Genomic DNA, 15,878 nt, shown 5'->3' on the forward strand with positions numbered 1-15,878 from the left:
CCAAGGGTAGCGTTGGCCTGGCGGCCTGGGGTACAACTGGAAGCATCCGAAGGTCCCGGCAAAGCATGAGTCGACTGGTAACAACAAAACAACTTGTTTATTTTAACATCGCAAAGAGTTGGCGGTCAGGTTGACCGAAGTAGAGAGACGGGAGAGCACTTTACTCAACAGAAGAAATCGGAGCCCTCCTTTTTGGCGTCCGGGGGCAGCTGTTTTTATACTCTCGCAGTTGAGGGCAAGAAGGAACCCCTCAATAGACGAGCACGTGATTGTACAATGGGCTAATGGTGACGCACACTGTCGTAGCGCCGCCGGTCGGGCACAAAGACTGGGAGGAGAAGGTAACTTCGGCTCTCGTAGCGCCTCTGGTCGGGCACAATGACTGGAAGGAGAGGGTGACCCCCTGCTGTCGCATCGCCGCCGTTCGGGCACAATGGCACATACACTCACACACACACATGAAGACACGTGGCATCGGAACATGCCTGGAAACGCCTGGAAACGCCTGGCGGGGAGCGTTGCGGCGACGCCGAACGGGCCAAAATGTCTGCCGCCCCGCCGCAGTCGCGCCTGGAAACGCCTGGAAACGCCTGGCGGGGAGCGTTGCGGCGACGCCGAACGGGCCAAAATGTCTGCCGCCCCGCCGCAGTCGCGCCGGCAAAACCGCGCGTCGCAGGCGAAACGCAACACCAGTAACGAACGGCGTGCGAGTTATCAGCATCACATAGCATTTCGACAGGAAAATAGCAGGCGCGGCGTTTTCAAGAAAGGTAACGCAAGCAAGGCAGATGACGATTATCATTGTGTGACAGACATACACCCCAAAGGGAGTAACCTTCTTCTAGAGTGTACGAATTACGGGGCTCGCAGCGTTAAAGAAAGGAAATGCGAGCAAGACAGGTGACGATTATTGTTTCGGGACAAAATACAACCCTAAGGGTGTAACCTTTCTTTAGAGTGTTCGATTAAAGCTGCGTGAGGCTTATAGCGCATGAAAAGACAAGGACGAAAGGCAGACGAGACACACACAGGCGGTAACTTGCCACAACCTTTATTGCCAGCAAGGGACCCATACATATAAACTATTTTTTCGCGTACATCATCATACATGCGCTGTTTGCAAAAATTCCTTACACTCCATTGCGCAGGTAAGCTGATTCTTTGCGGAAAAGGGGAATTGATGGTTTCGACACACAGTTATCCCCAAGCCTATCGATCATTTCTGCTTCGATAATTTCGCGAGTTAACCTTCCTCGGACTCTTCCCACAATGGAGCAGTCTCTGTATACTGGAGCACACGTCGAGCTAGTGCTCACAATCAACCACCCCGGAAATAGCGCACTTGCAACGCCTGCAGCGTCAACGCTGCGAGCCCGGTACTTCCAAGTTAGGAACGGGTTGCGCGTTATCAGCGTGACACAGCATTCTCGACAGGCAAGTAGCGAGCGCCGAGTTTTCAAGAAAGGAAGCGCAAGTAAGCTAGAGGACGATTATTTTTGTGGGGCAAATATACACCCCAAATGGTGCAACCGTCTTAAGAATGTATAACTCTTAAACAAATGTACACCCTTTGGGTCCTATCTTGCCACACAATAATTGTCATCTGTCTTGCTTGCGTTTCCTTTCTTGAAAATGATGCGCTCGCCACTTTCCTGTCGATAATGCTCTGTCGTGCTGATAACGCACATGCCGTTCGTGACTTTGAAGTACCGGACTCTCAGAGTTAAAGAAAATGCGGGTAAGACGGATGAAGATTATTGTTGTGGGACAAGATACGACCCAAATGGTGTAATTGTGCTTAAGACTGTACACTCTTAAAACGGTTGCACCCTTCGGGGTGTATATTTGTCCCACAACAATAATCGTCATCTGCCTTGCTTGCGTTTCCTTTCTTGAAAGCTCGGCGCTCGCTACTTTCCTGGCGAGAAGCTACCTCACACTGATAACGCTCATGCCGTTCGTGACTGGGAAGTACCAGGCTCGCAGCGTTAAAGAAAGGAAACGCGGGCCAGACAGATGACGATTATTGTTGTGGGACAAGATACGCCCCAAAGGGTGTAAATTTTTCTAAGAGTGTATACGATGCCGTACACTCTTAATCATAGTTTACACCATTGGGGCTTGTCCCCATAGAGTTTCTCACTACATTACCTAGAGGGAAATCTGGCGCTGCTGCGCTGTGGTATGCATGGGAATGCCGGTATATTGTGGATTCGGATTGGCATCATTCTCGTATAGACAGCACACCTTGAAGACGCGCTTGGCAAGTACCGTTCCGTCTGTCACAATGATTCATTTTCTACTAGAACAGCACGTAAAAAGCTGTTTTAGCTTTATTATTACGCGAAAACATGTTTTGTTTAACTATGAGAACTTGTTATTGTGTGTACGACTACACGTTACGTAAAAAGTATCAGCGGGCCGCTAAAGTTGGAGGACAGACGACAAGGTTCGCGCTCGCTTTGAAACAGTTGCCTTTCTTGCCTTTCTTCGCTTGGTCATGCATCGTGGGTGAGTAAAGATGTAATATGCGGAAATGGAAACATTTTATGAAGATTTTACTTTGAGAACGCGTTATTTGCGTAGCCATATCCACGTTTTCGACGAAGCCTCTTACAACACCAGCCAACACGAGCCTCGCAGACACATGTACCGTCATTCCCATGACGGCACGGTGCCCCCTTACGAAACTCCCATAGACGGTGGCGCCAGATTACCCTCTAGGTGTTATAGTGAGAAACTCTATGCTTGTCCCATAGCCATAATCGTCATCTGCCTTGCTTGCGTTTCCTTTCTTGAAAACTCGGCGCTCGCTACTTTCCTGTCGAGAATGCTGTGTCACGTTGATAACGCGCAAGCCGTTCGTCATTTGGAAGTGCCGGGATCGCAACGTTAAAGGAAGGCAATGCGGGTAAGACATGATATTATTGTGGGACAAGATACGACCCAAAGGATGCAAACATTTGAAAGTGTACACTTCAAGAGTGGGACCCCAATGTATTTCTCCGCAAAGTTCGCGAATTAATATGTCGAAACTAGCGTCATCCTAAGGATTCGTTCCAAGTGATCCGCCTTGTGATCTCCACGGCTAGTAATTGTAAATTGCAATATGAGTAATAAGGTAATTAGTTAGAAAGCTAGTTATTGAATTTTTGTTATTTAGTCGATTATGAATTTCAATTTTTTTGCGCAAGTACTGTCCGCCGCTTCGAGTAGACCCCATGATGAACGATAACGGTGCTACCTACCGCAGGAAACCTTAAGAATTTTTGAAGGAGTCTGCTGAAACACCCATATGATATATGGCCGTATAAAGCCAACAGCACATGGTGACGGCTTTATATAGCAATGATTAACGAAATCGAGCCCCTCGTTTACCCTTATTCTCTCTCTCTTATATATATCCAATTAACCCTGTTCTGTGCCAACTGATTCCAACTTGCGCGTGCGAATTTCCTAATTTCATCATGCCACCTAGTTTTCTGCTGTCCTCGAGTGCGTTTCTCTTGGTACTCATTCTGTAACTCTAATGGTTCACCAGTTATCTGTCGTATGCATGACATGATAAGATGCCGAGCTCCATTTCTTTCTCCTAATGTCAATTAGAATGCCGGCTGTTCCCGTTTGCTCACTGATCCACAGTGCTCTCTTACTGTCTCTTAAGGTTACACCTGACATTCTTCGTTCCATCGCTCTTTGCGTGGTCCTTAACTTGTTCTGGGGCTTCTTTGTCAACCTCCAAGTTTCTGCCCTATATGTTAGCACTGGTAGAATGCATTGATGGTATACTTTTCTTTTCGATGATAGTGGCAAGCTTCCAGTCATTATATGGCAATATCTTCCGCATGCACTTCAAACCATTTTTATTCTTCTTCCTTCATAAATTTCCTTCTCATGATCAGGGTCGCCTGCCAGTAATCTACAATTCATCATCGTGACTGGAGGTGGGAGCGTAGGCTTGTACTACCTTTATTCTATACCTCCTATTTATTTACTTTGCTTGCATAGTGCCCCGCCCACACGCACTCAGTGCTCACTCTCTCCCTTTTTCTTCTTTGTATTCCCCTCTCTCCCACCCCCAGTGTAGGGTAGCAAACCGGATGCTCTTCTGGTTGACCTCCCTGCCTTTCCTGTCCTTGCTTTCTCTCTCTCTCTCTCTCTCTCTCTCTTGCTTGCTTGCTTGCTGGCTGGGTCACTCACTCACTCACTCACTCACTCACTCACTCACTCACACCCTCACTTACTTACTTAGGTACTCCCAAGGCCGTGAGGCGTTACAGAGAGGAGTGGTAGTGCGAAAATAGCAATATATATATATATATATATATATATATATCAGGTGCAGTTGATTAGAAATCTTGTTCAGTTGCAGTTTTGAAGCATGCAAGTGCTGCGAGGGCATAAATGTGCGTTGTTTAGTGGCCCAAGGGGCCAGGCATGGCCAAAAAGCGCCATGCCAGTATTAGTGACTTCAAGTTCAAATAGTGGTCAAGTTTTTGCTTGTACGCTGGCCGGCTGCGCGGTGAAATCGATGAAGCAGCGGGCACTGACGCCCCATTTGGCGACCGCTGTGTCGGACAGGCTGTCTCCGACCTGCGGCGCTTGTGCTAAGAGTCGTGCTGGATCAAAGCTTTCTCGCGCCTTATGGCGACGTACCTTGAAAATAACATAACAGATGTTTCCATGGGAGCAGTAGGGACCGTAGTAGAGGCCGAACCACATATACTGAAAATCTAGAAACAACCGCCGTTAGCAACCGCGGTTGAACGCAAGTGGCTGAAAGGCCGCCGGTGACGCTCGAAGCACGTGCAACCGCTATGAGAGAGAGAGAAAACATTTATTAGGACGATCGAGGTCGCTGCTCTTGAGGTCGAGTGGGTAGTGCCCTCATTCCAGGACTCCACTGGCCATGGCTGCTCGACGTACTTGCTGGACGAGAGGTTCTTGTCCCGCTAGAGTATCGCCGGTCACCTGTACCTCCCACCGCTCAAATGACGTGCTAGGTGTCTTTTGCCCCCGCACCCCCACGATATGTGAAAGAGTGTAGGGCGTGTGTCGCCGCACCAGGAACAGATGCCGCGATATGTATGTGGGAACATTTTGCTGTATCTGTGTAGGTATGGGGATGTGTTGGTCTGAATAAGTCTGAAAGCTACTGCCTCTTCAGTGCTGAGCTTTATGTGAGGGGGAGGATAAATCCTGTGGTTGGGTCGCTGGATCTCGAGTAGGTCGCAGTAATTGGATGGCAGGGCACAAAGGTAAAGGATGGGGATTGATGAGACGATTGGTCTTGCCCCACTCAGTTGATTAGCGCTCGAGCTAAGGCGTTCGCCCTTTCGTTCCCTTCCAGACCCGCATGGCCCGGCGTCCACGGGATTTGATCAGATTCTTGCAGCCTCGGTCCTAAAATCTGAGCCGCCAGCAGCGGTGTTAGTCCGTTGGTAAAGTTACGGCAGGCCTGTTGCGAGTCGGTAACGACATGAACTTCCCTGCCTACCCTGTCTTCTTGACTTATTACTTGCGCCGCGGCTATGGTCTCAGCCGCAGCTGGGGTCTCTGCCCTGACGGAGGCCACGAGGGTCAAGGAGGTGTCTTTCCCGTTCACGGCGGCTACCGCGAAGAGGCCCCCTACAGGGTACGCCGCCACATCCACGTACGTTACGTACGGGTCACCCTCGAATTGTCGGCGCTGTCTGTCGACGCGAGCCTTGCGTCGTCCTTCATGGAATTCATAACTCTTGTGTTTCGGTATGGGGTTCGCCTTGATCCTGCCTCTGACCTCAGGCATGAGTGATCGTTGGCCCATCGAGGGCACGGAGCTCCGTTGCCGTTCCGGTCCGGTGGAGGATGGCGCTGCCCGCCGCCGTGTTCTTTAGTCTCGCTTTTTGCGAAGCCATAACCGCGTCCGACAGCTCAGCGAAGGTGTTGTGAATGGCGAGGGCCGCTCACGTCTCGTTTGAGGTGGTGACAGGGAGACCCAGGGCCGTCTTGTACGCGCCTCTGATGATGGCATCGACTTGTTCTTGGTCGCGTTTGTTTAGTGAGTGGTAGTGATACGGCATGCTATACGTTACTCTGCTGATCACCTAAGCCTGGACGAGGCGAAGCGTGTCCTCTTCTCGCATACCCTTGCGGCTTCTTGTAATTCGTTTGATAATTCGCGAGATCTGGTTGGTGGCAGACCATAGGGTTTGGATGGTGTGGGAGGCTTTCAGGTTGCTCTGGATCCAAACACCCAGAATCTTAGTCTTATTGGCTTCTGTGATCTTCTGGCTATCTAGATAGAGGTCGATGGGGCCGGGGGACTTGTAGATTCCTCCCCAGCTGACTCGAAAAATTTTTGCTGCAGAACGCTGCCTAGAGGACACGTAACAACTTCCAACGCATAACCAAAATTTGCTATGGGGCCTGGCGAGGAGCCCTTCAAAACGCTACCAGCATATGACTCGCTCATTTGAAACGCGGCCCAAGTACACGCTTTCGACCACTTGTTAATGAACTGCCTACAAAGCCAGCAATTAGTCCACGCACAATTTACTTCGCGAAAACATTGACCAAAATGACCCCTCGCCCCGCTTCACTGGTTTCACTAGATTAGAACTTGGGTCCGGTGGCTTAGGGTTTAGGCCGGTGGTTTAGGGTCTTTGCCGTTCGTAAAGGACACCTATAACGCTCCGGAGTCAGCTAGAGCGTTATAGACACTAATTAAACAGCACACACAAAAATTTGCATGCGTATTGCCCGTATTGTTTACCAGATTGCCTCAAGGTATAGGGAAATCATGATTGATTTAGTCTTTTCTTTATCTTCTCCTTGGCTCCCTCGGACGGGCCGCAGTATTCGATGGAGGCGCATGATTTTGGGCCAGTTTCGCACCCCGGTGGTGTAGAAAATTCTAAAAGTAATGGTGATAACACCATCGAGAATGCTGAAGGTAACGTTTATGAGGAGGTTGGTTTCTTCTTACAGCCGTATGAATGGGGTACACTGATATAAAAGAAGCTTTGAGGCGAGTTCTACTCTCCAGACATTTTTTTTGTGCCACATAAGTGCTTTACTTTATGCATCTGTTCTAGTATTGCTTGTGGCGCGTCCCTCTGTGTTTGGATTTTTTTCTTGCTTGTGCACGCATGTGCAATGCAGGTATTATGTTTAACGGGCCTTCTTATAATGAATAAGTCGTGAGTGCATCCTCCGTCCATGTGTTTATCTTCTCAATGGCAAAGTAGCTTTTGCGCTGTGGTCTCTAAACTGAATAGGACGGTTGCGCAATTTCAGCGCTAGCAAGCGTGCGCGATCATGTGAACACGTACCCCCTGCACATTGGCTGTATCCGTGAGAAAACCAAACAATAATCGCCCCCCACTCATGTATGCGTGGCAGCCCAATTCAAAGCAAATTCCAGAACTGAAGTATAACGTAGAAACTACCCTGGAGCTGTCTAAGTATCAGTAAGCATAACTCCAAATTTAAGTTGGCCTACGTTCAAATTTCAAGTTGGCTTACTCCCAAATTTCAAGTTTGCCCACTCTCAGATTTCAACTTGGCTTATCCCCCAATTTCAAGTTGGCCCACCTCCATATTAAGCTTCCCCATGCATATTCTAAGGAGCGCTCTATGTATCTCTATGAATATCTTTTTTTTTCTTTTTTTTTTGGGGAGGGGGGGGCAGGTTTTATTGTTCCCTATCGCTTATAAAGCTACCCATCAGCTACATTTACACTACTATAACGATTAAATATCTTAAGTTTGCAAATTGCGCATCTTTATGCAGATACAAGGAATAAAATAGATACAAGGCCGTTTTCGCGTGATGGCGCTGGGTACTCACCATAGAATGCTTACGCATTAAAAACACAACGTGGACTAGCTAGCGTTCTTAACCCCCAATGCCATAAATTTTTTCAGTGCCTGCATTAATTGTATCTTAGTGACTGCCGCATACATCGAAGTAAGCTGGAAAGAAAGGAATACAGGAATACCCGATAGATCTGTCACTGTGAGGAGACGATTGGCTGCGGGAAGTGTAGACACTGTCACCATGAGGCTGCCATCCTTGTTGAGACGGTGGCTGAGTATCTTTTCTTGGGCTGTTGTCACGACCGCAGAAGCCAGAAGATTTGGGTTTACTTTCTATAAGCTGCTGTCAGGCTGAGTTGGCTTGAATATAAAAGGAACACCTGCGTCTTCGACTGAACGTGGTATACACGAACAATTATCTGTACCGCATAGGACTTACCACTAACCCATACTGTGATAACTGTCGCAACTTAGAGACAATTGAGCACATATTACTAGAATGCCCCGCGTACCGCGACGAGAGACAATTTTTTGAGCACCAAATGGACATGATTTGCCACGAACCGTTAACGTTACCGAGCATCTTAGGTCCAATGCCCGGCCCTTCAAAACAGCGACGGGTTTTGGATTTATTGTTCAAATACCTGACAGAAATTGGTCAAATAGGAAAGCTTTAAAAATTGCATCCTTCCTATACAAAAGCCTAAATTTACCCGCCATGTCACCTGTAGATATTAGTATCAGGTCCACTCGGACATTTCATATTTATTTTTATCCTTTTCTTCTCCCACTCTTTTCTGGAATCTTTTAATCCCATTCCCCATCCCTATACAGAGTAGCATGCCAGCGGTTATATACGCACCGGCAAAATTCTCTGTTTTTCTAATAAAGAGCCCTCTCTCTCCCTCTCTCCTCTACAAGCCACAATTTCTATTTTCAGTAAAACGGGCAATGAGTCCTAACAATCACGAAAAATGCGATAGTGAGGCTGTATCCTCGCATATTTATATTCACAGAAGAAAACAGAAGCTACAGTGCTGCATTTCCGGCTGAATAACAGTTCACGACGTGAGAAATAATGAGTCTCAGCAGAATATTTAGCATACTGAGGACACCCACATTTTTATGCAATGTAAAAATTGTCGCAGCAAAAACGCTGATGACCAAGCCAAAGGAATAAAAAAAAATGAAGCATTAGGGGATGCTTTGATAGGAACAATAAGAAAGGCGCCTTACCTCGCAAATAACAATGTGCTTTGTCGCAAGGAAGTTCCTTTAGCGAATGCTGTGCAGCCACTGCTTCTTGCGCAAGCCGTCACGCTTTCCTTGTGGTATCATAAAAACTGCATAGCCACCTTCAGGATTGTTGCGGCACTTACATGCGCTACAGCGTACCACGTTCGCTGCGCCGAGCCAGCCGCGCTGAGAAGAAAAATGGCGCCAACGAAAAAGAAAAACACATGCAAAACGCAAGATCCGCGCGTTTCCATGGGCAAGGGCAATGAGACCAATCGTCGTGCAGAAAAGCGGGCGCATAAGTGGGGCGGAATCTTATAATGGTTCGGTAAACGAACCGTTTACTTCGCCACCTACGTCACTAAATGTACCACTCCCAGGAAACTCAACCTCCCGGTTCCGTCGTGGGAGACGCCCACTCCATGAGAGCCCGAAGTTCTCGTGGCCTGCAGGACCTGAATAAAGTTGATTTCCTTCCTTCCTTCCCAAGCCGGTGGTGGGAGAAGGGGAGGACGCGACCAATAGATGAGAGAGTGCCACCTCTGAAGTGTACGTCATCATATGACGAGCTAATAGAGGAACTGCAGAATGTTTCTGTTTGCTAAAGAAATGTAAAATATACATTATATATTATAAGGCAAGTCCTAAAGTATAAACGTGTGGTGCCGGGCATTTACGCAATGCAAAAGTAATTTATTAATGTAATTCTTTTTCATTCTCAGCCGACAGGCGGTATCAATCGCAAGCGTAAATCAGTTGGCAGAGCGCAGCGCTTTGTCGTCTGCTACCAGGAGTTTGCACGATACGCGCAACAGGAACGCATTGCCAGCATTTCTTAAGTAGCAAGCGCGACAAAACCATGAACTGGTTCTTAGGGTCACCTTTGCTAGCCGACTACATCAATTTTTCCTTCTTTTCTCGCTCTTCGTCGTCGGCTCGGACATGAATCGTTCGCCGCCGCGTTGTCGTTATTCATGAGATCTGCCCCCCTAAGCGTCGCGTGATAGAAGAAATGGAACTTGAAATCGAACATTGCGATATACGGGCCCTGCATTGGCTGCGCGAAGTAAAATCGAAGAACGTGGCTCTGACGGAGCGCGCTGTGCCGTGAAATTGAGGAACAAAATGCGGCACTCCCGAACTAGATTGGATTGGATTGAAGAAACTTTATTTATGCCTGCAGTTGGGCGCTCGCGCGCCCCGACGAGGGCCTACGTCATCCTCGAAGTTGCCGTTACTCGGCGCGGGTCTCCGCTCGCCGTTGCCGGCTCGCTGGGTCCGTGCCTTTCGAGCGCCTCGAGGACCTGCTGGACGGCCCAGAGCTGATCGTCTCGGTCGTAGCTCTTCGCGGCTGCCTCGAGCCACGGTGGGAGTGTTCTTGATTTAGCGTCTTCTGGATATTTAATGCAGTCCCTCAATATGTGCGTGTAGTCTGCGGTCTCCCTCCGGCAGACTCTGCACATATCTGTCGGATATGTCTCGGGGTACATGCGCTTCATCAGTTTCGGGCTCGGTAGCGATCCGGTCTGGAGCTGTCTCAGTACTACAGCCTCCGCTCGACTCAGTCTCGGGTGCGGGGGTGGGAAAGTCCTGCGAGCAAGGCGGTAGGCCTTCGTGATTTCATTGTAATCCGTCATGCGGTCCTTGGTTCCGAACCACGTCGGACGGTCTGTCGCCAGGGCGCGGTTGGTTAGCGCTCGAGCCGCTGCATGTGCCGTCTCACTATGGTTCTCATTGCGTTCCGACGCTTCGCCCGCGTGCGCCGGGAACCACTTGAGTCGTACTTTTCGTTCTAGTTTTACCGCTCGCAGTACGCGCTCAGCCTCCCTGCAGATTTGCCCTTTGGCGAAGTTTCGCACCGCCTGTCTTGAGTCACTCAGCACAGTGTGGCAGTCTGCGTCGGCGATGGCCAGGGCGATGGCTACCTCCTCCGCTTGTTCCGTTCCGGCGCTTCTCACGCTCGCTGCCGTCCTCGTGGCGCCGGTTGACGCCTCTATGACAGCCGCTGCGAAGGCGTTCCGTTGGTATTCGGCCGCGTCCACGTACCGCGCGTGTTCGTTGTTGGCATGCTGGTCGATGAGAGCCTTGGCCCTCGCCGCTCTTCTTCCCTTGTTGAACTCGGGATTCATGTTCTTCGGTATGGGGTCGATTCTGGTCTGGCGTCGGACCTCTTCGGGGACGGGGAGCTTTATCTCCACCTCGTTCGAGTGTCTAATTCCCAGATCGTCCAGTATCTTCCTCCCGGCTTTGGTCATGGACAGCCGCTCAAGTTGAGAGGTCCGTTGCGCTTCGGCTATTTCTTCGAGCGTATCGTGTAGCCCGAGTTGTAACAAGCGGGTCGTGCTTGTGGACTCGAACAGGCCCAGCGCCGTCGTGTACGCTCTTCTGATGAGCACGTTGATTTTGTTTCGTTCGTGTTGCAGCCATCTGTGGTAGGCTGCAACGTACGCGACGTGGCTAATAACGAAGGACTGGACGAGCCTAATTAGGCTCTCCTCTCTCATGCCAGCCTTTCGGGAAGTGACTCGTTTGAGGAGTCGAATCGCGTTGTCTGCTTTTGCCTTGAGACGGGTGATGGTTTCGCCGTTCTTCCGTGCTTTTCGACGACCATGCCTAGGATCCTAATTTTGCCGACCTCGGGGATCACGTTGCCGGATTTGGTGACGATTCTGATTTTTTCGTTTTCGCGTTGTCTGGTCTTGCCTCTGCTCTTTTTGGTAGGTGGGAGTATGAGAAGCTCCGATTTGCTCGGCGAACATCTCAGTCCGGTGCCTTCCAGCTGGTCTTCTATTGCGTCGACGGCGGCTCGCAGCGCGCCCTCGATGTGGGCGTCGCTGCCACCGGTCACCCATATCGTGATATCGTCCGGGTAGATGGTGTGCCTGACGTCTTCGATGTGTCCGAGCTTTTCGGCCACCCGATCATTACCAGATTGAACAGCATCGGCGAAATGACCGATCCCTGCGGTGTGCCGGTGCTCCCGAGCTTCTTCTCTTGCGTTTGTAGGTCGCCTGCTCGTAGCTCGACGGTCCTGTCCGTGAGGAAGTCCTTGATGTAGTTGTAGGATCTTTCTCCCATGTTGAGCTTGGAGACTTGGGACAGAATCGCCGACTGTTCCGCCTTATCGAAGGCGCTCTGCAGGTCGAGCCCTAGGATTGCTTTGTTGTCGCGGGCGCTGCAGCATCGCGTCCTGCGTGCTGAGGTGCTGTCTGAAGCCGATCAAAGTGGCCGGGTACAGCCCTTCTCGCTCCAGGTAGTCTTGCCACCTGTTGAGCAGGACGTGCTCCAGCACCCTGCCCACGCAGGACGTGAGCGAGATGGGCCGGAGGTTATCCGTGTCCGGCGGCTTCCCCGGCTTGGGGATCAGGATGGTCTTGGCTGTCTTCCACAGCTTTGGCAGCGCGCCCGCTCTCCAGCACTTGTTGTAGTATTTTGTGAGCTTTTCAATCGAGCCGTCATCAAGGTTCTTGAGCGCCTTGTTCGTGACGAGGTCCGGGCCGGCTGACGACCGGCTGTTGAGGTCGTGCAGGGCCGCGCGTACCTCCTCGACGTCGATGTCACGATCGAGCTTCGCGTTAGGCAGGCCGCCGTACGACGCGTTTGTTCGGTGGGTGTAGTCGGCAGGTACTTGTCGTTAATGCGCCTGGTGACTTCGTCGACGCCGTGTGCTGAGACCGCCGGATGTATGAGCCTGGCGAGTCTGTCCCTTTGGTGCGACTTGGTCTTGGTTTCGTCGAGCAGGTGCCGCAGTAGGTTCCACGTCTTCCCGCTATGCATCTGCCCGTCTGCCGCATTGCAGATCTCGTTCCACTGTTGCGTCAGAGGGCGCGGAAGTGATCCTCGATCGCTCGGTTCAGCTCCGCCACCTTCTTTCTCAGTCTGCGGTTAAGTCGTTGTTTCTTCCAGCGATTGAGTATCGACTGTTTCGCCTCGATAAGATGCGCAAGCCGGCTGTCTACTTTGTCGATCTCCGCGCCCGTTTCAATCTCTTTGGTGGCGTCGTGTACGCTCTTGGTGATTTCGGCCGTCCACGAGTCGATGTATTCGATCTCGTCGTCACCATCGCTCTTCTGGCTTCTGGCGTCTCGAAAGGCATCCCAGTCTATCCATCTGTGTGTTTTGATGCTGTTGTCGTTGTGTTCCGGTATGCCGATTTCCACGATGGTGTGGTCGCTGCCTAGGTCGATCCCCGTGTTTCTCCAGGTGATCGCGACCCGGATGTCGTTCATGACGAACTTGAGGTCCGGAGTGGTGTCCCGGGACACGGAGTTACCAATTTTCGTCGGACGTGTCGGGTCCGTGATGAGGGTGAAGTCGAGTTCCGTGGCGTCTTGGTACAGGTCGCGGCCCTTTGCTGTGTACTTGTTGTAGCCCCAGGCAGGGTTCATCACGTTGAAGTCTCCGCACGCGATCAGCGTATTGCGGCCCGCTGCGGTGCTGGCTCTATGCAGTAATGTCTTGAATCTCTGTTTTCTCTGAGATGGGTCGCTGAAGACGTTGAGCAGAAATATGCTTCCTTTTCTCTTCTTGCCCGGGATGATTTCGGTGAGTGTGTGCTCGATCTTGATATTGCTTTGCAGCTCATGTTTGACGAACGTGAGTCCCTTCCGGACCAGGGTGCACAGGCCTCTGCCGTCGGGCGGTCCCTTGTGCACTCTGTAGCCGGGGAGGGACGGTGCGTCGGTTAGTGTTTCTTGTAGTAGTATAACGTCTGGCTTGCGCGCGGCATGTACGATGTGCTGTTGGATGACTGCCTTCTTCCTTCCGAAGCCGCGACAGTTCCACTGCCACGCGGTTACACCTGCTGCTGCTGGTGTTGCGTTGGCGGCCATGATTGCGTTGGCGTGTACGGGGCTCCCTGGTTGGGTTGATGTTGCGTGAAGAGGGGCGCAAACGTCGGGTGGCTTACCATCGGCTGTAGGGTCCTTTCGATGCAGGCGACTCTGTTCCTGTTCTCGGCTTGGTAGGTCTCCATTGTTTGTTTCAGTGCTGTCACTGCTGCGATGTTTGTCGTGATTAGCTGTTCGAGCTTGCTGAATGTCGCTTCGAATTTCACTTCGAGGCTGTCGATGCGATTGTTTTCTGTTTGCGTGCGCGTGGCCTCGACGACTCGCTTCTTCGGTGCCGGTTCCTCTATGGCTTTCTCCTGGATGTTCGTTGTCGTTTCCTCGGTCTTGCTTGTGCTTGGCGTCGGTCTCTGTAGAGGCTCGTTGTTGCATAGCAGCAACTGACGGATCTCGGCGATCTCTTTCGTGAGGTTGTTGATGGTCGCTCGCAACGCCGCGTTTTCTTGTCTTAGGATCTCATTTGCCTCCCGCACCTTATTCATATCTTCTTTCTTCGTGGTTTCGGGGATTTTCTGCGCGTTCCTTATATTGTTTCCTTTCGCTGCGTCGACCCAGCTCACTCGCTCACGTGATGGTGATGTTTTCCTGCTGAGACTTCTCTTCCAGTAGCTGCTGTCTTTGGATTTGGGCGCGCGGTTTTTCGATGGGGTCCTTGATTTTCGCGCATCTGCCGGCTTGTCGAGTGGCGGGAAATCGCTCTCTGACAGCAGCTGGTGTTCGGCCTGTCGGCGGTCCCATTGTCGCTTGCGCACTACGTAGGGGATCTTGTATTTCGCCTTGCACGTTCGGTCTCCGGTCGGGTGTTCGTCTCCGCACAACTGACATTTTGGGGTACAGCGATGGTCTTCTGCAGGGTTTGCTAGTCCGCAGGCCAGGCACGTCTTGATTGTGGGGGTCGGGAACACGTCCTTGCGGTGTCCCACTCGGCCGCACTGCTGGCAGACGTCGATCTGTTTCTTGTAGAGGCGGCACGGTATCAGGGTGACTCCGTATCGGATGAAGTTCGGTACCTTGGGCCCCTGGAACTCCACAATCACAGTGGTCGTGCTTCCAATCCTTTTTGCGGCCACTGCTAGCGGGTTCCTCTCGTTGACGATGTTTCTATCGAGCTCTTCGGCGCTCGCGTCGATGGGGATGCCTCTGATGGCGCCCTTTACGGTGTCGTGAGGTGCCGTGCGATATGCGCTGACCTCGTAGGGTTTGCCTTGAATAGATATTTCCTGGATTTTAGCGTATCTTGCCGCGTTGTCTTCGTTCGGTGTACCTACGACCATGATCTGTTGTGTGTTGGGGCAGATGGCGTCCGCGGCGCTTTCCTCGCTCGTGATCTTGGCCACTGCGAGTATGGCCGTATCGACGGTGGTGGTGCCGGTCTTGACGATGTCCAGTCCCCCTCTGGGTCTAACAACTATCTTGCTTTCTTCTAGTGGCATGGCTGGCATGCGCGCTGCCTTGATGGCCGAGGCTCTGACGTTCTTGTAGAATTTCGACCTCGTGCTTGTTTGACTCCCGCCGGATCCGTCGGGCTTGCCGCTGGCGGGGGTCCGCTGGCGCAGCCTCGACATGCGTTCCCCGGCGAGCGTCCATCCGGCGTCGCTGTGGTATTCCTCGGGTGATATCTCTTTTCCTTGAACTTGAACGCACATGTGGTTGTCCACGATCATTGTTGTTTGAGAGGGCGCCTCCATCTCGGAGCTGACGAGCGGCAGCAGCCGGGATGTACGGCAGGCCACTGTCGGTGCGACGGTGTTGGGCCGAGCGTCCGCGGAACACGCCTAGGCCTAGCAATCCTTCGCACGGCGGCAGTAGAAGTAGTCACGAAATGTGGCAAAGAAAAACGCACCTCTGGGGTCAGCTGGTATCGGTCGATGCCGCTCGCCTTCACGGACACATTGGTACAAGCAAAACTTTGGTTCGAGGTAATTAGCACTGCGTAATTGGCTGGCAATCACGGAGCCGATCTCTGACTAGGGACGAGCGCTTCTTCTTCGTCGT

At 51.4% G+C, this 15,878-nt stretch overlaps 1 protein-coding gene across 1 annotated transcript in view; it reads right to left on the bottom strand.

The window, feature by feature from the left end:
• Positions 1-15,529, bottom strand: part of LOC142570678 (uncharacterized) — a 110,312-nt gene extending 94,783 nt beyond the window's left edge. The window contains exon 1 of the mRNA XM_075679029.1: positions 14,093-15,529. Coding sequence (XP_075535144.1) covers positions 14,093-15,529 — 1,437 coding nt within the window. The remainder of the gene's footprint in view (positions 1-14,092) is intronic.
• Between the last annotated feature and the right edge of the window lie 349 nt (positions 15,530-15,878).

Source organism: Dermacentor variabilis, chromosome 2 (genome assembly GCF_050947875.1).
Source record: "Dermacentor variabilis isolate Ectoservices chromosome 2, ASM5094787v1, whole genome shotgun sequence".
Lineage (NCBI taxonomy): Eukaryota > Metazoa > Arthropoda > Arachnida > Ixodida > Ixodidae > Dermacentor > Dermacentor variabilis.